This window comes from Patiria miniata, unplaced genomic scaffold, assembly GCF_015706575.1.
Source record: "Patiria miniata isolate m_02_andy unplaced genomic scaffold, ASM1570657v1 HiC_scaffold_6, whole genome shotgun sequence".
In the NCBI taxonomy this organism is placed as follows: Eukaryota; Metazoa; Echinodermata; class Asteroidea; order Valvatida; family Asterinidae; genus Patiria; species Patiria miniata.
In genome coordinates, this window is record NW_024037073.1 from 6,235,966 (window position 1) to 6,259,453 (window position 23,488).

At 43.0% G+C, this 23,488-nt stretch overlaps 2 protein-coding genes, 1 long non-coding RNA gene and 22 other non-coding genes across 25 annotated transcripts; 2 read left to right on the top strand and 23 right to left on the bottom strand.

Annotated features, from left to right (window-relative positions):
* Positions 1-92: 92 nt before the first annotated feature.
* Positions 93-211, bottom strand: LOC119743963. Its single transcript, XR_005273387.1, has one exon. It is a non-coding gene; the product is annotated as a 5S ribosomal RNA (ribosomal RNA).
* A 147-nt stretch (positions 212-358) lies between these two features.
* Positions 359-477, bottom strand: LOC119743964. The gene has a single exon (XR_005273388.1). It is a non-coding gene; the product is annotated as a 5S ribosomal RNA (ribosomal RNA).
* A 148-nt stretch (positions 478-625) lies between these two features.
* LOC119743965 lies at positions 626-744 on the bottom strand. The gene has a single exon (XR_005273389.1). It is a non-coding gene; the product is annotated as a 5S ribosomal RNA (ribosomal RNA).
* Positions 745-892: 148 nt separating this feature from the next.
* On the bottom strand, positions 893-1,011 carry LOC119743966. The gene has a single exon (XR_005273390.1). It is a non-coding gene; the product is annotated as a 5S ribosomal RNA (ribosomal RNA).
* Positions 1,012-1,159: 148 nt separating this feature from the next.
* On the bottom strand, positions 1,160-1,278 carry LOC119743967. The gene has a single exon (XR_005273391.1). It is a non-coding gene; the product is annotated as a 5S ribosomal RNA (ribosomal RNA).
* Positions 1,279-1,425: 147 nt separating this feature from the next.
* On the bottom strand, positions 1,426-1,544 carry LOC119743968. Its single transcript, XR_005273392.1, has one exon. It is a non-coding gene; the product is annotated as a 5S ribosomal RNA (ribosomal RNA).
* Positions 1,545-1,692: 148 nt separating this feature from the next.
* LOC119743970 lies at positions 1,693-1,811 on the bottom strand. Its single transcript, XR_005273394.1, has one exon. It is a non-coding gene; the product is annotated as a 5S ribosomal RNA (ribosomal RNA).
* A 148-nt stretch (positions 1,812-1,959) lies between these two features.
* Positions 1,960-2,078, bottom strand: LOC119743971. Its single transcript, XR_005273395.1, has one exon. It is a non-coding gene; the product is annotated as a 5S ribosomal RNA (ribosomal RNA).
* Positions 2,079-2,226: 148 nt separating this feature from the next.
* Positions 2,227-2,345, bottom strand: LOC119743972. The gene has a single exon (XR_005273396.1). It is a non-coding gene; the product is annotated as a 5S ribosomal RNA (ribosomal RNA).
* Positions 2,346-2,492: 147 nt separating this feature from the next.
* On the bottom strand, positions 2,493-2,611 carry LOC119743973. The gene has a single exon (XR_005273397.1). It is a non-coding gene; the product is annotated as a 5S ribosomal RNA (ribosomal RNA).
* A 149-nt stretch (positions 2,612-2,760) lies between these two features.
* LOC119743975 lies at positions 2,761-2,879 on the bottom strand. Its single transcript, XR_005273398.1, has one exon. It is a non-coding gene; the product is annotated as a 5S ribosomal RNA (ribosomal RNA).
* Positions 2,880-3,027: 148 nt separating this feature from the next.
* Positions 3,028-3,146, bottom strand: LOC119743976. Its single transcript, XR_005273399.1, has one exon. It is a non-coding gene; the product is annotated as a 5S ribosomal RNA (ribosomal RNA).
* Positions 3,147-3,293: 147 nt separating this feature from the next.
* Positions 3,294-3,412, bottom strand: LOC119743977. The gene has a single exon (XR_005273400.1). It is a non-coding gene; the product is annotated as a 5S ribosomal RNA (ribosomal RNA).
* Positions 3,413-3,560: 148 nt separating this feature from the next.
* On the bottom strand, positions 3,561-3,679 carry LOC119743978. Its single transcript, XR_005273401.1, has one exon. It is a non-coding gene; the product is annotated as a 5S ribosomal RNA (ribosomal RNA).
* Positions 3,680-3,826: 147 nt separating this feature from the next.
* Positions 3,827-3,945, bottom strand: LOC119743979. Its single transcript, XR_005273402.1, has one exon. It is a non-coding gene; the product is annotated as a 5S ribosomal RNA (ribosomal RNA).
* A 148-nt stretch (positions 3,946-4,093) lies between these two features.
* LOC119743980 lies at positions 4,094-4,212 on the bottom strand. Its single transcript, XR_005273403.1, has one exon. It is a non-coding gene; the product is annotated as a 5S ribosomal RNA (ribosomal RNA).
* Positions 4,213-4,360: 148 nt separating this feature from the next.
* On the bottom strand, positions 4,361-4,479 carry LOC119743982. The gene has a single exon (XR_005273405.1). It is a non-coding gene; the product is annotated as a 5S ribosomal RNA (ribosomal RNA).
* A 148-nt stretch (positions 4,480-4,627) lies between these two features.
* On the bottom strand, positions 4,628-4,746 carry LOC119743983. Its single transcript, XR_005273406.1, has one exon. It is a non-coding gene; the product is annotated as a 5S ribosomal RNA (ribosomal RNA).
* A 147-nt stretch (positions 4,747-4,893) lies between these two features.
* On the bottom strand, positions 4,894-5,012 carry LOC119743984. Its single transcript, XR_005273407.1, has one exon. It is a non-coding gene; the product is annotated as a 5S ribosomal RNA (ribosomal RNA).
* A 148-nt stretch (positions 5,013-5,160) lies between these two features.
* LOC119743985 lies at positions 5,161-5,279 on the bottom strand. The gene has a single exon (XR_005273408.1). It is a non-coding gene; the product is annotated as a 5S ribosomal RNA (ribosomal RNA).
* Positions 5,280-5,427: 148 nt separating this feature from the next.
* LOC119743986 lies at positions 5,428-5,546 on the bottom strand. Its single transcript, XR_005273409.1, has one exon. It is a non-coding gene; the product is annotated as a 5S ribosomal RNA (ribosomal RNA).
* Positions 5,547-5,694: 148 nt separating this feature from the next.
* LOC119743992 lies at positions 5,695-5,813 on the bottom strand. Its single transcript, XR_005273414.1, has one exon. It is a non-coding gene; the product is annotated as a 5S ribosomal RNA (ribosomal RNA).
* Positions 5,814-6,906: 1,093 nt separating this feature from the next.
* Positions 6,907-9,662, top strand: LOC119742459. Its single transcript, XR_005272854.1, has 3 exons — positions 6,907-7,101; positions 8,473-8,676; positions 9,428-9,662. It is a non-coding gene; the product is annotated as an uncharacterized LOC119742459 (long non-coding RNA).
* A 15-nt stretch (positions 9,663-9,677) lies between these two features.
* Positions 9,678-12,762, top strand: LOC119742771. The gene is made up of 5 exons (XM_038218941.1): positions 9,678-9,711; positions 10,030-10,178; positions 10,788-10,952; positions 11,516-11,794; positions 12,703-12,762. The coding sequence occupies exons 2-5, from the start codon at positions 10,098-10,100 to the stop codon at positions 12,760-12,762; spliced, it is 585 nt and encodes a 194-aa protein (XP_038074869.1). The 5' UTR covers positions 9,678-9,711; positions 10,030-10,097.
* Positions 12,763-15,817: 3,055 nt separating this feature from the next.
* Positions 15,818-17,705, bottom strand: LOC119742772. Its single transcript, XM_038218942.1, has 2 exons — positions 17,465-17,705; positions 15,818-16,654 (listed from the first exon to the last, which is right to left on the bottom strand). Exons 1-2 carry the CDS (start codon positions 17,703-17,705, stop codon positions 15,828-15,830), a joined length of 1,068 nt encoding a protein of 355 aa, XP_038074870.1. The 3' UTR covers positions 15,818-15,827.
* Between the last annotated feature and the right edge of the window lie 5,783 nt (positions 17,706-23,488).

Below are 23,488 nucleotides of genomic sequence, written 5' to 3' on the forward strand. Positions count from 1 at the left end.
AAAAATAAAAAAACACCAAAAATTCGGAACCCCAAAATGGCCAACCCCCCAAATTGCAACGCACTAACAGCGCCCCCAGACAAAAAACAAAAAGCCTACGACACCTGGTATTCCCAGGCGGTCTCCCATCCAAGTACTAACCAAGCCCGACGTTGCTTAACTTCGGTGATCGGACGAGAACCGGTGTATTCAACGTAGTATGGTCGTAGGCGATGTAAACTTTCTTTTAGCCAGTTTTGAAGCAAACTTGGCCGCCGCCGTTCCAAAAAAATAAAAAAACACCAAAAATTCGGAACCCCAAAATGGCCAACCCCCCAAATTGCAACGCACTAACAGCGCCCCCAGACAAAAAACAAAAAGCCTACGACACCTGGTATTCCCAGGCGGTCTCCCATCCAAGTACTAACCAAGCCCGACGTTGCTTAACTTCGGTGATCGGACGAGAACCGGTGTATTCAACGTAGTATGGTCGTAGGCGATGTAAACTTTCTTTTAGCCAGTTTTGAAGCAAACTTGGCCGCCGCCGTTCCAAAAAAAATAAAAAAACACCAAAAATTCGGAACCCCAAAATGGCCAACCCCCCAAATTGCAACGCACTAACAGCGCCCCCAGACAAAAAACAAAAAGCCTACGACACCTGGTATTCCCAGGCGGTCTCCCATCCAAGTACTAACCAAGCCCGACGTTGCTTAACTTCGGTGATCGGACGAGAACCGGTGTATTCAACGTAGTATGGTCGTAGGCGATGTAAACTTTCTTTTAGCCAGTTTTGAAGCAAACTTGGCCGCCGCCGTTCCAAAAAAAATAAAAAAACACCAAAAATTCGGAACCCCAAAATGGCCAACCCCCCAAATTGCAACGCACTAACAGCGCCCCCAGACAAAAAACAAAAAGCCTACGACACCTGGTATTCCCAGGCGGTCTCCCATCCAAGTACTAACCAAGCCCGACGTTGCTTAACTTCGGTGATCGGACGAGAACCGGTGTATTCAACGTAGTATGGTCGTAGGCGATGTAAACTTTCTTTTAGCCAGTTTTGAAGCAAACTTGGCCGCCGCCGTTCCAAAAAAAATAAAAAAACACCAAAAATTCGGAACCCCAAAATGGCCAACCCCCCAAATTGCAACGCACTAACAGCGCCCCCAGACAAAAAACAAAAAGCCTACGACACCTGGTATTCCCAGGCGGTCTCCCATCCAAGTACTAACCAAGCCCGACGTTGCTTAACTTCGGTGATCGGACGAGAACCGGTGTATTCAACGTAGTATGGTCGTAGGCGATGTAAACTTTCTTTTAGCCAGTTTTGAAGCAAACTTGGCCGCCGCCGTTCCAAAAAAATAAAAAAACACCAAAAATTCGGAACCCCAAAATGGCCAACCCCCCAAATTGCAACGCACTAACAGCGCCCCCAGACAAAAAACAAAAAGCCTACGACACCTGGTATTCCCAGGCGGTCTCCCATCCAAGTACTAACCAAGCCCGACGTTGCTTAACTTCGGTGATCGGACGAGAACCGGTGTATTCAACGTAGTATGGTCGTAGGCGATGTAAACTTTCTTTTAGCCAGTTTTGAAGCAAACTTGGCCGCCGCCGTTCCAAAAAAAATAAAAAAACACCAAAAATTCGGAACCCCAAAATGGCCAACCCCCCAAATTGCAACGCACTAACAGCGCCCCCAGACAAAAAACAAAAAGCCTACGACACCTGGTATTCCCAGGCGGTCTCCCATCCAAGTACTAACCAAGCCCGACGTTGCTTAACTTCGGTGATCGGACGAGAACCGGTGTATTCAACGTAGTATGGTCGTAGGCGATGTAAACTTTCTTTTAGCCAGTTTTGAAGCAAACTTGGCCGCCGCCGTTCCAAAAAAAATAAAAAAACACCAAAAATTCGGAACCCCAAAATGGCCAACCCCCCAAATTGCAACGCACTAACAGCGCCCCCAGACAAAAAACAAAAAGCCTACGACACCTGGTATTCCCAGGCGGTCTCCCATCCAAGTACTAACCAAGCCCGACGTTGCTTAACTTCGGTGATCGGACGAGAACCGGTGTATTCAACGTAGTATGGTCGTAGGCGATGTAAACTTTCTTTTAGCCAGTTTTGAAGCAAACTTGGCCGCCGCCGTTCCAAAAAAAATAAAAAAACACCAAAAATTCGGAACCCCAAAATGGCCAACCCCCCAAATTGCAACGCACTAACAGCGCCCCCAGACAAAAAACAAAAAGCCTACGACACCTGGTATTCCCAGGCGGTCTCCCATCCAAGTACTAACCAAGCCCGACGTTGCTTAACTTCGGTGATCGGACGAGAACCGGTGTATTCAACGTAGTATGGTCGTAGGCGATGTAAACTTTCTTTTAGCCAGTTTTGAAGCAAACTTGGCCGCCGCCGTTCCAAAAAAATAAAAAAACACCAAAAATTCGGAACCCCAAAATGGCCAACCCCCCAAATTGCAACGCACTAACAGCGCCCCCAGACAAAAAACAAAAAGCCTACGACACCTGGTATTCCCAGGCGGTCTCCCATCCAAGTACTAACCAAGCCCGACGTTGCTTAACTTCGGTGATCGGACGAGAACCGGTGTATTCAACGTAGTATGGTCGTAGGCGATGTAAACTTTCTTTTAGCCAGTTTTGAAGCAAACTTGGCCGCCGCCGTTCCAAAAAAAAATAAAAAAACACCAAAAATTCGGAACCCCAAAATGGCCAACCCCCCAAATTGCAACGCACTAACAGCGCCCCCAGACAAAAAACAAAAAGCCTACGACACCTGGTATTCCCAGGCGGTCTCCCATCCAAGTACTAACCAAGCCCGACGTTGCTTAACTTCGGTGATCGGACGAGAACCGGTGTATTCAACGTAGTATGGTCGTAGGCGATGTAAACTTTCTTTTAGCCAGTTTTGAAGCAAACTTGGCCGCCGCCGTTCCAAAAAAAATAAAAAAACACCAAAAATTCGGAACCCCAAAATGGCCAACCCCCCAAATTGCAACGCACTAACAGCGCCCCCAGACAAAAAACAAAAAGCCTACGACACCTGGTATTCCCAGGCGGTCTCCCATCCAAGTACTAACCAAGCCCGACGTTGCTTAACTTCGGTGATCGGACGAGAACCGGTGTATTCAACGTAGTATGGTCGTAGGCGATGTAAACTTTCTTTTAGCCAGTTTTGAAGCAAACTTGGCCGCCGCCGTTCCAAAAAAATAAAAAAACACCAAAAATTCGGAACCCCAAAATGGCCAACCCCCCAAATTGCAACGCACTAACAGCGCCCCCAGACAAAAAACAAAAAGCCTACGACACCTGGTATTCCCAGGCGGTCTCCCATCCAAGTACTAACCAAGCCCGACGTTGCTTAACTTCGGTGATCGGACGAGAACCGGTGTATTCAACGTAGTATGGTCGTAGGCGATGTAAACTTTCTTTTAGCCAGTTTTGAAGCAAACTTGGCCGCCGCCGTTCCAAAAAAAATAAAAAAACACCAAAAATTCGGAACCCCAAAATGGCCAACCCCCCAAATTGCAACGCACTAACAGCGCCCCCAGACAAAAAACAAAAAGCCTACGACACCTGGTATTCCCAGGCGGTCTCCCATCCAAGTACTAACCAAGCCCGACGTTGCTTAACTTCGGTGATCGGACGAGAACCGGTGTATTCAACGTAGTATGGTCGTAGGCGATGTAAACTTTCTTTTAGCCAGTTTTGAAGCAAACTTGGCCGCCGCCGTTCCAAAAAAATAAAAAAACACCAAAAATTCGGAACCCCAAAATGGCCAACCCCCCAAATTGCAACGCACTAACAGCGCCCCCAGACAAAAAACAAAAAGCCTACGACACCTGGTATTCCCAGGCGGTCTCCCATCCAAGTACTAACCAAGCCCGACGTTGCTTAACTTCGGTGATCGGACGAGAACCGGTGTATTCAACGTAGTATGGTCGTAGGCGATGTAAACTTTCTTTTAGCCAGTTTTGAAGCAAACTTGGCCGCCGCCGTTCCAAAAAAAATAAAAAAACACCAAAAATTCGGAACCCCAAAATGGCCAACCCCCCAAATTGCAACGCACTAACAGCGCCCCCAGACAAAAAACAAAAAGCCTACGACACCTGGTATTCCCAGGCGGTCTCCCATCCAAGTACTAACCAAGCCCGACGTTGCTTAACTTCGGTGATCGGACGAGAACCGGTGTATTCAACGTAGTATGGTCGTAGGCGATGTAAACTTTCTTTTAGCCAGTTTTGAAGCAAACTTGGCCGCCGCCGTTCCAAAAAAAATAAAAAAACACCAAAAATTCGGAACCCCAAAATGGCCAACCCCCCAAATTGCAACGCACTAACAGCGCCCCCAGACAAAAAACAAAAAGCCTACGACACCTGGTATTCCCAGGCGGTCTCCCATCCAAGTACTAACCAAGCCCGACGTTGCTTAACTTCGGTGATCGGACGAGAACCGGTGTATTCAACGTAGTATGGTCGTAGGCGATGTAAACTTTCTTTTAGCCAGTTTTGAAGCAAACTTGGCCGCCGCCGTTCCAAAAAAAATAAAAAAACACCAAAAATTCGGAACCCCAAAATGGCCAACCCCCCAAATTGCAACGCACTAACAGCGCCCCCAGACAAAAAACAAAAAGCCTACGACACCTGGTATTCCCAGGCGGTCTCCCATCCAAGTACTAACCAAGCCCGACGTTGCTTAACTTCGGTGATCGGACGAGAACCGGTGTATTCAACGTAGTATGGTCGTAGGCGATGTAAACTTTCTTTTAGCCAGTTTTGAAGCAAACTTGGCCGCCGCCGTTCCAAAAAAATAAAAAAACACCAAAAATTCGGAACCCCAAAATGGCCAACCCCCCAAATTGCAACGCACTAACAGCGCCCCCAGACAAAAAACAAAAAGCCTACGACACCTGGTATTCCCAGGCGGTCTCCCATCCAAGTACTAACCAAGCCCGACGTTGCTTAACTTCGGTGATCGGACGAGAACCGGTGTATTCAACGTAGTATGGTCGTAGGCGATGTAAACTTTCTTTTAGCCAGTTTTGAAGCAAACTTGGCCGCCGCCGTTCCAAAAAAAATAAAAAAACACCAAAAATTCGGAACCCCAAAATGGCCAACCCCCCAAATTGCAACGCACTAACAGCGCCCCCAGACAAAAAACAAAAAGCCTACGACACCTGGTATTCCCAGGCGGTCTCCCATCCAAGTACTAACCAAGCCCGACGTTGCTTAACTTCGGTGATCGGACGAGAACCGGTGTATTCAACGTAGTATGGTCGTAGGCGATGTAAACTTTCTTTTAGCCAGTTTTGAAGCAAACTTGGCCGCCGCCGTTCCAAAAAAAATAAAAAAACACCAAAAATTCGGAACCCCAAAATGGCCAACCCCCCAAATTGCAACGCACTAACAGCGCCCCCAGACAAAAAACAAAAAGCCTACGACACCTGGTATTCCCAGGCGGTCTCCCATCCAAGTACTAACCAAGCCCGACGTTGCTTAACTTCGGTGATCGGACGAGAACCGGTGTATTCAACGTAGTATGGTCGTAGGCGATGTAAACTTTCTTTTAGCCAGTTTTGAAGCAAACTTGGCCGCCGCCGTTCCAAAAAAAATAAAAAAACACCAAAAATTCGGAACCCCAAAATGGCCAACCCCCCAAATTGCAACGCACTAACAGCGCCCCCAGACAAAAAACAAAAAGCCTACGACACCTGGTATTCACAGGCGGTCTCCCATCCAAGTACTAACCAAGCCCGACGTTGCTTAACTTCGGTGATCGGACGAGAACCGGTGTATTCAACGTAGTATGGTCGTAGGCGATGTAAACTTTCTTTTAGCCAGTTTTGAAGCAAACTTGGCCGCCGCCGTTCCAAAAAAATAAAAAAACACCAAAAATTCGGAACCCCAAAATGGCCAACCCCCCAAATTGCAACGCACCTAGACCCCAGGGTGCACGCCTGTAAATAGACCAAAAATCCGTCCGCCGAGCTCATGAATAAAAGTTATACCTCAAAATATTCTATATTAGAGAGTTCTGAGAGCCGTTACATTGGGGAATTGAAGATATATGGCAATAAACCTCTAGCCCGGACTCGGGGCGTCCAGTTCTGAGCATTTTGGATACAATTGGGCTTGAAAGTGGCGCTATTTTGCCATGTTGTGGAGGGGTCGTTTTTCAAGATGGCTACCGTTTCGCTTTGGGGAAAATAGGGGTCGTCTTCTTTGGGCGAGAATTTCTCAAAAAGTCAGCGGTCAACCCACCAAAAAATGAAAAGAAGTTGACAGATGACATGTCGATCATCAATTTTCTGTGCAGCTTAAATACCTGTGAGAGTTCTGAGTATTTTTAAAAGAATTTGGAAGTATGGGCATTTAGCACTAGTGGCTAAGGGAATTTTTTTCGCACTGTTTCATCCTGGGTGACCGTTTTAGCCGATTTTCGGCTAACTTCGACAGAATTTTTGTTTGACAGAAAATTTGACAGAATGGATTTTTTTGGCAGATTTCTGGCAGAATTCTTAAAAAATGGTTATTTGACAGAAAAACAGCAAATTTGAACAAAAAAGTGTGCATTTGTTTAAAAAAAGCTTCAATCATTTCAAACAAACCCTTGCATAATAGGACAGGTTGGCTGGTCTAGGTGCTGAGGTTCACTTGAAAACGGACTTCGTCGTTGCCGGATCCGCGTTTTCCCGAAATTTACCAATAATTTCACAACATCTTTGTGTGACTAGACTGTTTATTATGTAATTTGAATCTTAATTAAGGCAATACTACCAATCTGCATGTGATATTAAGTGTTTATAGTGTATTTCGAGTAATTCTGGGGAATTTGGCAGATTTTTGATAAATCTGACAGATCTTTGATGTGCATTTAGCAGAATTTGGCTCTGAACTTACGGTCACCCTAGTTGAACCCATAGGTCGATCAGCTGTTGATACTCACGAAAACAATTCATTCGCTCGATCGAATAGTCAGATAGTGTATTTGGATTACGATACAATTTCCCACAAATAAGAGCACGATTTCAAAATGTTGAATTGACAGAAAGACATCTGGATCCGTCAGCGCTATATTCATTCATGGTGTGTGCTGAAACCCCTGAGTGAGTAAAAAACTGTAAATTTTATGTATAGGCCTACCTACGATTACTAGGAAAGGTTTAGACGGTACACGTACGTAGGCTAAGTTTATAAGCGTGTGTACTGTGTACAGTATAGTCGTGTTCCCTATTAAACGTGGCGCACTTCGAAGCTTACCCAACTTTCCTCGTGTAGTGTTGCCAAACCTCTTTGTTGACAAACCTCAAATTCATGCAGTCAAATACTGGTACTTTTACCTTATTAATGCTTGCTATTTAACCTCTGTGAACAATTTTGGTTTCATAAAATTTTATCCGAAATTCAAAGTCAGACGGTGGCGTCCGGAAATTGGGCACAGATTGGCGGAGTGTTCCCTAACGTGGCGCACTTAAATAAATCTCAGAAAATTCAAAATTAACATTTCAGAATTTCTGTTAACTTGATAAATTCTGATAAATCATTATTATCTCTACTTACATACCCAGCCAGATGTTTGTCAGAAAATTATTTTCTTATTTTTTTGGGCATTTTGAATATGAGCATTTTCTTCATGTTCCACTAAAATTACAATATAAAATCATGTTTTAATCATTACAAACAGGGTCCACAGGAAAATAAAAAGTTATTTTTCTAAAGTGATTCACTTCAAAAAAATGAAGTTTTTATTTTCACTTCAAGCATGTCAAGTGAAACCCCCTATTGAATATGTTGGACTAACTTTGTCAAATTTAGATTTTCACATTTAGGCTTAGTTTGTAGTTTATTTTTGCTTTAGAAGCATACTCACACTCTTTATAGGCTAATCAGAAAGTGCTGCTTTTTTCAGATGTCTAATTTTCGTGAAATTTCATGTGGAAATTTTGATACGCAACCGGGTGCAAACGAATCTGGAAATTTGACGAAAAATAGACATCTGAAAAAGGCAGCACTTTCTGATTAGCCTATAAAGAAGGTGAGTATGCTTCTAAAGCAAAAATAAACTACAAACTAAGCCTAAATGTGAAAATCAAAATTGGACAAAGTTCGACATGTTTTTTGTACATGCATGACATGGTGGAAGTGTGGCCTTTATTTACGGAGGTAGTCCAGTAAATAATATTGGCCACATTTATGGGGCTAGAGTTACTCAAGCTAGTCCAACATATTCAATAGGGGGTTTCACTTGAAGTGAAAATAAAAAGTTCATTTTTTTTTTAAAGTGAATCACTTAAAAAAAAATAACGTTGTATTTTCCTGTGGACCCTGTTTGTAATGTTTACCCACATAAGTTGTACTTATGACAGTCACTTGATTAAAACATGATTTTATATTGTAATTTTAGTGGAAAATGAAGAAAGCATTCTCAGACAGAAATCTTTTACTGCAGTGTGTGTGCATTTGTTTGTTTCCTACAGGTTCTTAAGAAAATTCAGGGAGATGGAAAAGGCACCATGCATTATGTCACCAGTGTGCTGAATGAGTGGGGGCAGTTTCTGACAACTGCACGCCTCCGAGTCGGAGCAATGTTACAGGAGGCTTGCTCAGGGACTCATCGCACGCTTTAAACGTGCCAATGCTGCAGCGCCAAAGGTGCTCTACGCTGACAACAACTGTTGTAGGTATGTGAAGTATTTTGTGCTTATTTGTACATAATTATTAGTAATTTGCCGCCATAACAGCTTTTCACCAGGGTCATAGTGCACTGGCATTATTACCAGGAATTTATCAGAATCATTTCTCTTCATGAGGAAACAACATGCTGACCCTCGATCATACAACCCCAATCAATACTGCTGCCCCCCCCCCATGACAGAAGAAAGTATGGGACAAATTTACGTTTTTGACTTGTGGACCATAACAATATTTTGTTGGAACTATTCAAAGTTTTGCAAATAATGCAGGTACATTGATGTTTGGTCGTGTTCATTATCTCATTGTTACTCATTACTATCAAATGCAATCAATTTCATGTGACCAATGATAATCCATGTACTGAAAATGATCAATAATTGCCAAATTACCTGTCCCATACTTCCTTCTGTCATGGGTAGGCAGAATAGATGCGATACGTAACCGCTTGACCATCATGGTTCATAGGTTTGTTCGCCGAAGTGCTTTCAAATTAATTCCTGTGTTTTTGTGTTTTAAGCTGTACAAATACTTTAATTCATCAACAATGACGTCTTCATTGACCTTCAAATAAAAAGGAGTAAGGTTGTGTTCTCTTATGAGCAATTTTGTTGCTCAAACAATGACTTTCACAAACAAATCTATGAAGTTTGCAAAATTTCACTGTATAGATACATGTATATATGGGATAAGGTGGAAATGGTTATCAATTCTGTTCAATTTTGTTTGCATTTGTTCCAGGGATGGTGGGACCTCATGTCTTGCATCCCTCTTCCAAGACTGGACTGACGATGGTATGGTCATCAGACTTGACATTTGGCACTGGCTCCACCGGTGGGATATGCTGGTGCAGTACTGGCATACAACAAACATGACATGGACCAACTCATCCAAGCCATCCGCAAAGGGAACAAGGACTTCTCACAGTACAGAGATTATGAAATGAGGCTGTCTTTCGGCAAGCCACATTGATCAGGCATCAGCTTACATGTATGTGCGCCGAGTGACATGTGGCCGGTGTCCAGGTAAGCTGATGTTATTATTTTGTACATATTTTCATTTCAAGAACTTGATATTGAGAATGATCTATGCATTGAATGCATTAAAACACATTTTTGATCTTCAAAATTAGTCTGTGCATTGTGAACACTTTTCCTTCATCAGATAATGAGGATTTGAGATGTTGCAAAGTGTGAACGATACCTATCAGTGACTTTTTAATGTTTTGTTTTCTTTCTCACACAGGAAACAAGAGTGTGGAATTTGAAAAACTAAAGGAATCATGATTACTTTTAATTAGTGCATTTACACAGTTTTCTTGTTTTTGGTTTTGTTTTCTGCAGGCCTGAGAGTGCATCTGCTGTTGAGTACATCCTGGAAGAGTTCAAGGGTCCAGCTGGTCTAGACATCGATGGCATCCCCCTTGTTTAAGTCACCAGAAGCTGTCGATGTGCAGTGGGCAACTGCCGGTAAACATCTGAGTTGTATGCAGGTAAGGTTACACAATGGTTCATTACATACGCAACAAAATTTCTACAGCCTGCTGATTGAAAAACGAAAAACAGTAGATAAGTTACAACACTGGTACCAGGCTGCAGCGTAACGGTGTTGGTACAATCCAGTATCGGTTCTGTACCCCTGTGCCCAACTGAATTGTAACGACACCGTTACGCTCCTGTACTGGTATCAGAACTTCGCAGGCTGGTACCGGTGTTGTAACTGAACTATTGTTTTGCAATCGGCAGGCCATAGGAATTTTGATGTGTATAATATTGAACTTTTGTATGTGTGACCCCATATCTTTTCAATCCCTATACTTCATTTTATAACCAAACAATGCAGTGGTATAATGATGCAATGATGGTAAAGAACCCTTTTAATAGTCATGGAAAATTAAATGTTGATGATTTCAAATTTGTTCAAAATGAGGTCTGACATAATTTATAGAAGACCCCAATGTATGTTCATAATGTTTAAACAATATCCTCAATGAAAATGTCAAATTAACAACTTACGATTTAAAATATCAAAATATTTGACTTAAGAATGTAAAAACATTGTATGCAGTTGGAATTATCCACATTATTGTCATTATTTTCAGGATCCACCAAATATCCAGCTGTACGTGGCGACCAAGGTTGTTACTATCAATGGAGTACAGCTGAACAGGTACAGGTGTCGAAGAGGCAGCAACACCTTGGAAGGGCTCCATGCCCACTTACTACATGCCATCCCTTCGAAGCGATGTGGAATAATTCCTTTCCAGGTTAGCATGTACATTTACATTGATGTGGTATATTATGTCCAGTCAGAATTATAAAGTAGCATCACTTGTGTAATGGTGCATTGTGTGACAAATTTAAGAAATCCAGTTGTGCCTCAAAGCGCCAGTAGGTATACACGCGCGATGCCACTTTGTACTTCTGAGTAGACTTGGTATCTATAGAGTATGTGCAATCAATCAGAACAGATGGATAACTGATAAACCACCAATTTTGTAGGCCAGGTCTGAGACAACCTAAGCACATGTTCGCTGGTTCCACTCCACGGTCAGAAATCATGAGCACTAGTCTATTTGGATAATAATGTTGAGCTCTGAATGAAGTTGTTTAAACCCTGATGGAAAACAGATTCAGCTCTATGTTGAGTGACATAGTAATGCGTACATTTGAAATTGTATTTTGTATTGATTCCTTTGTTCTTTCACTCCTTTGTTCTGTTAATCAAATTAAAATACCGTACATTCATTATAAAGTGCATTATAACATTTCATTTTGAAAACATGTATTCTAATGTGATGATTCATTTTCTGTCTCTCTTATCTTCCAGGTTTATCTCATCTCCTTTGCCATGCAATGGAATAACCGCATGGAAAAACTGAAGGTTGCTGGAGGGCGAGGACGACTGACTTCATGTGTCGATCCACGACAAATTCAAACCAGCATGCAGAGATCTTGTTTGGGAAGGACCATTTGTTTGAGCCCAATTTTTCTGCACCAATGGTCACCCCAGACTATAACGACCCTGCAGAAGAAGAGCTTTTGGGAGTGGACTATGCCTACTGCCAGTCCACTGACTTCTCATCCAAGAAATATTACATTCAAAAAGGTGAGAAAAACTTTCATAGCATACAAAAAGTTCACGTTAAAGTTCTTTCCCATGTCCTAAGACACATAGGGTGGTACCTATCTATGTTTTCTTAGCCTTGAGATACACAGCCACATTATGGTTAGAATACATAGGTTTGTGTTCAATGTACCTCATATAATAAAATAACAAAAAACTTGTCATTTGACAACTGTGCTTTTTATGCCCCGCCCACCGAAGGGGCATACTGTTTCTGACATGTCCTTCCGGGGTGCGTGTGTGTGTGTGTGTGCACGGGTGTGCAAGTTGAGTACTCCCTCTGCTTGTATACCGTAGAGACCTACTGACTTCAGAATAATCCCACCTGCAGTACATACATGTAGGCCTATATGAAAATATTTCTGTACTGTTTCCAGTATGAACAAATGCTGCAAAAGCTAGTAGATTAACTATGTAAGGACGTATAAAAGCCACAGTGATACTTGTATGAAAATATGCAAATTATTATTATTATTATTATTATTTATTCGGCCAAGATTTGCAACAAACATATACAGAGAATATGACAATGTAACTCCAGATGAGACAAGATTACAAGTATAAGAAGTCATGAAACAATACAAATAAGTGTAAACAAAGCAAGGAGCTATGAATAAAGGCAGCAATGATAAAAGGCAAGGTTGTTATACCATCATCCTTTGACTAATGGTACCGGTAGCTGAAAACTACATCGGCAATCCTTTTGTAGCTGTCGGCAATCCTTTTGTAGCTGTGTTTGATCATTGCCGCAACTTTTGAAGCAGATAATAAACCACCAACCTTTGGGTTATTCTTCAGCATTTTCATGAGAATGTAGAGAAGCCTAGACTCCTCTGTAATTTCAGCTGCCTGTGCATACCTCATCCATCCAAATTGTGTCTTTTGCGCAGCACTGGTTTCCTGACTGTCAGACCCTAGGCACCTACCAAATAGTGTATATCCCCACTTAGACTCGTACTTTTTGACCAACTTTCTAGCAGACTTGTCATGTTCTGCAAGTTTACCAGCTGCTTCTGCTATCTTGTTTCTGAGGTTGACAGGGATGATATGATGATCACCATCATCAGAAAGTTGTATAGGAGGAGTGCCAGGTTCTCTACATCATCATACCCAGGGAGACGAAGATGACTTGGTTTCATTAGTACATCTTCCAGGACAGGACTGATCTCTCCTGTTATCTGGTCCTCCTTGGTCACAACAGCATGGTACTGATTGAGTCCATGGGGTCCACTTGAATATCACTCGCGTCTGCATCTGTGCGCTCATCTTCAATGCCCTCGTCCTCGGACTCCGACTCCATCTCTTGGTTCTTGGTTGGTTCTTCTCCTAAATACTCCACGTGGGAGTTTATACAGGAGGCCAGAAACACCAGGGCAAACCCCTTCTCTTAGCGATAAGTGTTTACTTTTACGTGCATTTATGCAACACACGGGACCTACGGCTTAACGTCCCATCCGAAGGATGAAGCAATAATGGTTTAAGTTCCTTGCTTAAGAGCACAAGTGTCCGCCGGCGGGCTCGAACCTACGTTACTGTTGCCTCTGAAACACCAGAACATGAGTCCGGTGCTCTTAACCGCTAGGCCATGACACTCCATCTCTTCTCGACATGACACTCCACCTCTTCTTCATGGAATTGCTCTTCTTCAGCTGTATAAAAAAGAAGAAGAATAGAATAAAAACATGTAGACAACCAATAAAAAAGAAATTATAAGGGAATGTCTAGTTAAGTGATGCATATGTATTATGTAACACTAAAAGGTCCCTTTAAATTCTGTATGGTTTAAAATAATTGAACAATGTTAGCTTCTCATTTGTTTGACCAAATAACAAATTAATATAACTTGGATAAATTTTTTAGAGACTTCATCTTTGCGTGTGGGTCATAAGCGTAGACTACCCATTATCCCACCTGCAGTACATACATCAGGGGTTTTCCTAAACTTTTTTTTTCACTGGCCAGCCGGGCTAGTTAATTAGAGTTTTCACTGGCCCGCAAGCATTTTCACTAGCCCGCATGTACATATGCCATATATCTGTGTTTTCTGAGCAAATGGAACGCAGCGCCTTTGTTTACTTTAACAGATCAATACTACAGAAAAAACAGACGTAAAGAATACATTATCATTGTGTTGCTTTCTGAGATGTTTTATTTGCAAGTGTTGTTTGTTAACTATGATTACAATAATGTTGACAAGAGAAAAGAAATTCCATAATGTCTTGAGTAAACATGAATGGTTCAGTCACTTTAGTCACATGAAATAAATGCCATTTTACATGTTCTTATCTACATTTGTGTACAGGCATGCAACTGTAAAGTCGCCCCAAAATGGGGACATATTGAAATTTGGAGGACTTTGTACAGTGCTTTTCATTCAAAGGCAGAAATGAAAGACAAAAAAAAGAAATCTGCTGATCTGAGGAAAAGTTGCACTTGCAGTCACTGCTTGCAGTCTTCTAACTCTAGTCAGAGTCTAGTGGCACCTCATCCATCATGACATCGTCTTCATCATCACTGGGCTCCTCCTCGCTTGACTCCCCTTGAACTTGACCTTCTTCATGCTGGGCCACTCCCTTATCTACACGTTTTGCTCGCTTACCAGTTTTGTTCCAAAGGTCAATGGCTGGCATTGGATCAAATTCTTCAATGCTGGGGGTATGAAGCATTACAACTAATTGGTCTGTGACGGAGTCATCAAGAAGACGTGTCCTCTGGTCTGTTTTCAGGAGCTTCAGGCGGCTGAAGCCACGTTCTGCATCGGCAGAGCTTGCTGGAATTGTCAGCATCAGGTCCACCATGCTGCTATTGTTGGGTAGCTCTTCCTGCACAGCTGGAATCACCTCTGCCCATTTGGCATTGGTGATTGTCTTGTATCTGTTGTTATTGACAAATAAAAGTATTTAAATAACTAATACTTGATGCAAATTTTTTTAGAAAATGTCATTTCTGCTTATAAAATTGTCATTTAATAAAGAAAAGGCCCATAAAATGTACATACATGTATCTTACTTGGCATATAGTCTCTGTTTCAGGAGGTCCCACTCAACAGCTACTGCATCCGTATCCACTCCAGCCTCCTTCAAAACTGGCAGAAAGTGTCTCACCAGCTGAGATATATACTCGTCACCAAAGTCTGAAAAGAAAAATACAATTGTATTAATAAGACTAGTTAACTTAATTAATAGAATTTTGGCTATCAATATCATGCAAGTTGAACCAATTCATTTTCCTCAACTTACCCTCTGCTGCCTGTAGCTCCATAGGCCAAAATGTGAAGCTAGCAATCCTGAAGCTAGACAGTACACCTCTGCTCATGTCTTCGAATCGGCCGTCAACATAGTCAAGGCTTGTATCTAGGCCAGTCAGCACTTTGCTGCACTGATATCTCCACCTCCAGTCAGGGGCTCCCTTTTGAATATGCCAACATCACCAAAGTCCTGCAACTTGGGCGTCATCTTTCTATGTTAATAAGAAGAAAAAACATTAATGAAAAGTTATCTGCAGTCAGGATGCTTTTTTCAGATCACCAAAACAATGAAGTGTTAGTTACCTTGTTTTGTATTTCAAAAGAGTTGCAACAGCTGCATCAATGGACGCCGCTACGTCTGCCACGGTGTTGTTTGACACTTGGGCTGCTACGGACACTCTCGAGAGAACTGTCACCACATCCAACATGAAGTGAGCAAACTTCATCAGGTCATGTCGACAGAGACATTTCGCGTACTGCTTGGCCTTCCCTCTTGCATCTGCTGACATGCCATCTTCTACTGACATGCCTAATGGAAAACAATTTAAAATATGTTAATACAAATTATATTTTGTTAAACATAATGGTAGCTGAAAACCACATTCTATTTGACCAAACTATTTACAAGAACCGATCAAAATCAATACCATGCATTGACAATGGTAATGTTGAAAAATTCTTCTCATATCTCAAAATTTCCCATCAAAATGGAAAGCTGTTATCAGTGACAAAAGCTAAAAGATAAAGGAGGACTTTAAAAGTAGAACCTTAATAGTTCCGTGTATCGGTACTCTTCCTCCCCTCCAGCTCTTCATCCACCACTCTCTTAAAATGTTCGTAATTGTCATACACTTCCTCAAATCCAGTTGTAGTTGATTTGTTGGTGGTTGGACAGAAGGTGAAGATTTTCTGATTACTACCAACAGTTTTGGCCTTTGATGGTGTGTACCTCTTACAAAGCCCACCACATTTTGGTGCATGACATGCAGCACATGGTTTGGTGGATGGGTTAGGGAGGGAACGAGCCTGTTTTGTTGGTGGAGGAGGTGGAGGTTGACATATGAAAGGCACACTACTTGATGCAGGTTGTAGGGAGACGGATTGTGCCATTGGCTGTGAAGGCACAACCAAGAGAATTGGTACGCCACTTGATCCTGGAAATGCAGTTGATTTAGGACAAATACGGCGGGGAAATTTGGGCTCTGTGGAAGCTGATGACTGTGGTGGAAGCTCAGTCAGATCAGGTGTTTCAGGAGCATCAAACTCAAGCTGCCTCTTCGCATCAAGTCGCTTACCAGACTCGTGGGGAACATCTTTGTATTGTACTTGAGTGTAAGATGGTGATGGAAGGGACTGATGGAGCTTGGATGCGGCTGGCATCGGTTGTAATGACAAAACTTTCCGGTGAGTTGTCACTTTTGGTTGCGCAGTTGCAAGGAAGTTTGATCTGTTGTCTTGTCTTGAAAAGAATGCTGTGATGGATTTCGCATTTATGTTTGGCAGCGGAATGTCAACGCCAGACAAGACTGGATCATCTCGAACTCTGTCGACAATCCTTTTGTAGCTCTCCTGTAATCTGGAAAAACCTAGTAAGTCTGTTGAATGCGAATTTGAGAAAACAAAGGAAAACTGTTTTGTTTCAGGATTAAGCTACTGAATATAAAACAAATTTTATTTTAGCTTTTTAGATGAAGATAATTAGAAGCCTTTTCAGTGCATATGTTTTTATTACATTCACTGGTTTAATATGCCTACATAACAACTTACTAGGTTTTACCTGATCAAACCAATCGCTCAACCAAAGATTTCCATCAACAAAAACCTAGTAGTCAGCAGCACTTTACTTTATTGCTTAAAAACTGAACAAATTCAGGAGAAATATGAAGAAACACCAACTCTAGTTTGATTACATAAACTATTACTCAAAGTTTTCAACCAGATCAGCATTTCCGTCATTCACTGGAATTTCCTGCCAGAATTTCTTCTTAGCTGCCGCAGTGAATGAATCTGCCAGTTTGAGAATATTCTGGCGTTTCGCGTCAGGAATACCTCTTGGTTGATTTTTTGTAGGTGGAGTAACGTCCAGTCTGAACTTGGGTTTCAGAAAGCAGACTTCCTGGTAGTCTCCCTTGAAACCCTGCTTAAACCACATTGCGCGTGAACCTTTTCGAAATTCTGCCACGGATATTGAGTTGAGAAGAGGTAGCGTAATGTTCTTGGCTTGATCTTAGCCCCAGATTTGTCGCAGACATCTACGAAATCCTGAAAGGTACAAATCTCGGGACACTTTTTCATTTTTCTTCTGATGCTACCATGGACGCTGTCTGCACGCATAAAAGTGTGTCCCCTTTCGAAATATTTCATTGTGATACTCTGAGGGCCCCAGTTTTGATTGACACACCAACACAACACAGTGTAAAGGGCCCAGTTTTTGTTTTGTCCTGTGCAGTTGTCTGCCCAGAATATCACAATGTCCGTCTCGCAAAGGTTCACACACTTTATATTCGTGGAGGCAACGTCCACGCCTAATCTACCCGAGATGGCCTCGTGCCACAAAATTACAAAGTCGCCATCTTCTTTTACTGATGCAAATGTCTCATTGAAGACAACTAATCTGCTAACAAAGAAGTGTTCTTTGATGGTCATTTTGGGGAGAAGGATAACCTTCTGCATATCAACAGTAAATATACTAGTGTTCTCTGCATCAGTTGCCCCATCGCGGTCTTCCCGGTAATGGATGCGAGCTGCTTTAGCCTTCTACTCATGACCTCGACCAAGTTTGCATTGTAAGCAACGGCTAACTGGTGGTACCCTGTACCAAGTCCAATGAAGAGAACATTCTTGCACCTCCTAGGGAATCCAGGGCCTCGTCAATCCTCAGGATAGGGTAAGCATCCTTCTTCGTCTGCTCGTTCAAGGCCCGATAGTCAACGCAGAGGCGCATACTACCGTCCTTCTTGCGTACAATGACCACTGGGGCAGCATATGGGCTGGTTGTAGGTCTGATGATTTTCTGTTCCAGCAGCCGTTGCAAATGAGCCTTGACCTCTGTCATTTGGTGTGGGGGTATTCTTCGATTGGGTACACGGACTGGGTGTTCACCGGTTGTGGAGATTCTGTGGGTTACAGTGGTTGTGAATCCCAAGTCGTCCTCTCCATGGGAGAACACATCCCTGTACTTCCCAAAAAGTTCAATCAGCTTCCGCCGTTCGTCATGGTTGATTTCTGCCTCTTCGAGATTGATATCAAAGGGTAGAGGTTCCATGACTTGTGGCCTTGTCGTAGAGAGACGGTTGGACTTAACTTCCCTAGCGTCTCCCGTATCAAGGTGGATGCAATCGCCTGTCTCATGAATACTGCCAGAGCTCGATTGGAGGACTCGCACTGGGGATACAATGCCAATCCGGCTCTTAGGCTGCAACCACACGTCTTCCTCGCTTACATGGACAACTTGGACAGACACTGTCCCATTCTCGGAGACAGAGCATGTGTCTATCGGGGCTATGTTCCTGGGTAGGTTGCCAGTGTCACCACTGACAGCCTGGATAAGCACTTCTTGGGGTCCACTTCTCCTTTGTCTCGTGGAACAGCTCACCACCTTCAGGCTACGGGCAGGAATGCAGATTGGTGATGCCCCTTTCAATCGGGCGAATCCAGACTTTGTCTCATCCCGTTTAGCAATCTCATATGCCAGTAGCGCTTCTGCCCACCGGGGATTTCCATATGTCTGTGTCGCGTTCAGGTAGTTACCGCCATATTTTCCTTCAAGGCTTCCCTCATTGCGCTGATGACGTTACATCTGAGCAGGCCAGTAGGTTGGGAATCTTCTAGAGACGTCTTGGAGACGAGAACTCCTACTCGGCTAAGTTGAACGCCTAGAACTTCCATCTCCAGCTCTATGTAACCAGTGTACGGCAGTTCCATCCCATTTGCGGCATACACTTTCAGCCATTATTTGGTGACATCTTGCACAGCAGGCTGCTGGGATGACAATCTGCTGAAGACAGTCTCTGGTAGAATAGTTACCTCACTCCCAGTGTCAAGGATGAAGCGAACTTCCTGTCCCAACACTGTGATGGTCACTTCCGGGCTCTTTGTAACTGCTCTACCAAAAACTTCACCTCTGCTCAAGTTAGTTGAGCCAGCTGATCTTCCCTCCAACGCCTGGCTCGTTACTGTGGAGGGTTGGCATTTGGGGAATCCTTGTTTACTCGTTGGGATGGGTTGAACGGCGAGGCCTCAGCCCAGTTGCATTTGAAGCAGGTGGGCAGGCCTCTGTATACTCTTGGGTGGACACCTGCCCACATAACTGACTCAAGGCCTCCTGGGTGGCTTTCAACTGGCTGGCCTGCTGATCCAGCTGTTTCTGGAGACAGACCCCAGTGTCTTCAGTCTTTGCCTTGGTTGCACAGGCCTCTGTAACAGGTGGTAATGGGGGGCTCTCCCAGGACATGACCTTGTTTCTAAGGTCAGAAAACTCCACTCCTGGGTTCTCTTGAATGTACCGCCTGACCTCTCGCTGTAGAGACACATCGGCAAGGCCCGACAAAAACCTCTTGTTCAGGATGTCGTCTTTGTTTTCCAGGAGGGGACTGCCCTCGGGTGAAGCAATCTCCACCTTCCTCAGCAACTTGAGCAAGTTCAGGGAGAATTCTTGAATTGACTCTCCCCCTCTCTGTCTGCGGCCATAGAAGTCTTCCCAGCGGGTAGATGGGGTCTCCTGACAGGTGTACGTCTTGATGATGTGCTCGATTATCCTGTCCGCAGTGCTTCGCGCAGAAGGGGGGCAGAGCCGAATCTCTGCTCGTGCACCGCCGGTGAGATGGTCGAGCACCATCTGTGCACCCTCATCATCGGACATGTCCTTGGTTAGCCGGCGCATGTCTTCCGCCCACTCTCGTACCTCCGGGTCTTTGTCATGGGTAGGCCTTCCCACCAGCTTCGTTCCCCGGTCTCGAGGCATGACAACTATCTTGGGCATGCTGGCCTTCCCCTTCCCAGTCATGGCATCCAGCTTTGCCGCCAGGGACTTTACCTCATCCTGTAGTGCCTCGCCATCGATGTTGTTGATCACCTCACCAACCCTTTTTTGTGTGTTTAACTTGTATCCTGTCTACGACGCTTGTGACCCGGATATTGGTTCTTTTTACAAGTTTATTTTAACAGCAACAAAAAGAAAAAGGGTTGATGGGTAAGTCTATAATGAAAAACAGAAAGGAAACAATAATAAGTAAACATCAAACTATGTAAAGTATATAACTACAGTAAACTAGAGTCTAAGAAATAGGAAAATTAAATCAAAGTTAAATCAAACAAATTTCAAACTTATTGAATTCTTTCGTCAAAGAATAAAGGTTCCTAGTTGAGGAAAATACGCTCGTTAGTAAAATTATCAAGGAACAAGTTGTTTCTTAATCCACCTACTTAAATATTCACAGCAACTTTCGAGTCCAGGCAAGAACACTAAAACTCCTAGTCAGTGCTGCACTCAATAACAATTTACCACAAAAACTAATACATACCAATGAGCTAGGGAGTAGCAATACTAGCAACCTTTGTGGTTTCCCTGTGCAGGCTGATGGTGCACTGATCTGATCACATAGCAATTACATGTACCAGCAGCTGTACACAACCCTACTCACACAGCACACTATCGATATTATACCCACACATGTAGCTATGCCTATTATCGATATGCAACTTAAAACACAGATTCTACACTCAGCTATAAACCTGGAGTGGAGGTTCCTAATGACTCTACCAGCTGGTGTACTCCAATACTCCTTCCAAGATAAACCACAAGATTCAGTGCTGGCAATCTTAGGGTGTGGTCTAGATAGTCCATACATGTACATTCATTTTAGCTGCATGTTTTCTAATCAGGAGTATAGTCCCCAAAGTTTGGTAAAATATTAAGCGAATAACTGAATAATAGAATTGCGAATTACAGAATTAAATATATCTCAACCACTATGAATAAGTGAACAAATAAGAATAAACCAAAAATAAAAAGTAACTAAACTTTAGCTTAAACTAGCAAAGAAATTTGCAAGAAGTAAAAGTAAATCAAATTATAGTAATAAATCTTTGTGTAGAAATTGTAGTAAATGCCAATGTTGTTGAATTAACCTGTGTTATTTACTAATCTTTCCATGATGACTTTATGTCAATGATGCTGGGCTAGAAATCAATGAATAAAGTGAGGGATACTTCCTGTTTATGTTAATCAATCATCAAGAATAACATGACAAAAACTTAGCTCACTTACATGTGGACGAATCTGAATGCACTCCGACAAATGCTTTTGCCTTCGACAAGGTATGACGTTTTCTGATGTGCTCGCTTCTTCTGGTTCTTTTGTTTTGATCGCTCGGTGAATTCACCGAAGTTCCCAAGACTGCTTATCTTGCCTATTATCACAAGATCCTTTTCGTCTGATGAGAGTGCAGCCATATCCAGACGACACCAATATATGAACTCGGGAGTAAGCTTTGCACTGCATGACTCGTAACGTTTCTTTGAATTTTTTTTTTCGACGCGAAACACATTCACAATTAAAATTTCGAATCTTGTCCATTTCCGTCTCTACATCTGGATCAAGAAAGTCTACCTGCTGCATTATCTCATCAACCTCATGAACGCCTTGTTGGCCCAGTCCTGCCTCCTCTTCCCCATCACTTTCTGAATCATCAATATTCTGTTCCACATGCTGTGCTGCATTGTTATGGTTGTTTGCACCGGTGTGTGCTTGTGCATGATCATGCAGACCTACATCACCTTCATCATCTGAGAGCAAGTCTAAGTTATTCTCATCCTTCCCAGTCAATAGCACAACATTCACAATATCCTCACTGTTTTTATCATCGTCACTGCCATCTGAATCTGATTCTATGCCCGTATCATCCACGTAATAATCCCCAATGAGCTTGTTCCAAGATCCAACGGGTGCGGAGCCGACAAGATTTGCATCTGCGAGCTCATTCAAGGCCCGAGCGATGTTTTCTGCCCTGCTGCACATGGTGGCTTAAATTAAAATAGCGTTCCTTGGAACAAAATTACAACACGAGTGCAAAAATCAGCAAAAATCGAAGCATAAAGTTGATAAATAACACGAGTCGGCTTTGATTCCATGGGCGCAGCCATTAAAATTTCCCACAATGCACTGCGCCGCGGCGCGCCGCCTGTACCACGTGAGCGATATTAGCGAATGAGTGAACGCGTACCAACGCCATCGGCCTCAGTCTAGCAACAAGCAATGGGTTTGTTTACATTCTAAAAACGTTTTTGATTGGTTTGTCATGACAATTGACATCACCGGGAAATTCTTGTTGATGACGTGCTAGGGCAATGCGCATGGTTTATTTTGGTACCGGTTGTATTGGGGTTTACTGTGCGATGTTTACGCGAAGAAGCCGATCATTAAGGCAATTTTTGCGGACATTTCTCTTTGTTTTACGGAATTCCTTTGCAGACCACCTCCATAAATCACATTTTTATGCACTTTAGGAATAATATCTTGTCACAAAAACAGGTTTGTACGAAAGTTTATGACTTTTATTATTAGTTTTTTATGATAACTCAAAATCGACCAGATAGAGGTTTCTAACACATTTTGCATTGTACTGTGTAATTAGGTCATGCGACATGCGACTGGTTTTGCCGTGGCAGGTCACAAATATGAATTGTAGACTAGTAATAATGAGAAATAAAGAATGATATGTAACTTACAGAACAAGGATGGGAAATGAGCACTGAGTTCTTGACTAGGACGACTGGAGCTTAGGAATAATGGGATGCTTCCACGATGATGGCTAAGAATGAAAATGCTGAAAGTTCAGACTGTTCACACTGACTACATCTCGGTCTATGAACTCCAGTGGGTGGTTGTTACTAGGGCAACCAGTGGGCCTTCCTTGTACAATTGAGCTAACCTAGTCTTAAAGGGGCAATGCACTGAAAGTGCCTGGTCACAATCTCCTCTGCTAGCCTATTGGGTCTCACACCAATACCGGTACTGTAAGCAACTGAACTTAATCAAAAGTAAATTTTTTTTTAGATCTATCTAGATACACTTAGTAAGAATAATAGGGACTGTAACTCTCTGGCTTTAGTACTACAGTTCTTGATTGTCAGTTTATAACCGCGGTGTCTCAAGTGGAGTAGTCAATGTAACTGCTTGCTGCAAGAAACCATCAAGCCATCCCTCCAATCTGTCGCTCAGCAGGGCAGCGTTTGGTGGTGAGGATGGGGTGGATATCTCTGTGCGTACTCGTTTGTTGGAGGCCTTACGAAGGTTGAAGGGATTTGAGTGTTTACCGGCACCAACCCGGGTTGAACGTCTCACTGGCTTGCTCGTGGGGTCCTTGCAATCGGTTGTTCCAGTGGCTTTTATGGGTTTGACATCTGAAGTTGGGGAGGGCTGTTGAGCG

Excerpts from the sequence above, each read along its gene's own strand:
- LOC119742771 (XM_038218941.1), top strand. The coding sequence starts at position 10,098 with ATGGCATCCCCCTTGTTTAAGTCACCAGAAGCTGTCGATGTGCAGTGG. Across the intron at positions 10,179-10,787 it reads AACATCTGAGTTGTATGCAG|GATCCACCAAATATCCAGCT; the intron begins GTAAGGTTACAC and ends CATTATTTTCAG. Across the intron at positions 11,795-12,702 it reads GAAATATTACATTCAAAAAG|CACTGGTTTCCTGACTGTCA; the intron begins GTGAGAAAAACT and ends TCTTTTGCGCAG.
- LOC119742772 (XM_038218942.1), bottom strand. The coding sequence starts at position 17,705 with ATGACCATCAAAGAACACTTCTTTGTTAGCAGATTAGTTGTCTTCAAT. Across the intron at positions 16,655-17,464 it reads GGCCCTTTACACTGTGTTGT|ACTTACTAGGTTTTTCCAGA; the intron begins GTTGGTGTGTCA and ends CGCATTCAACAG.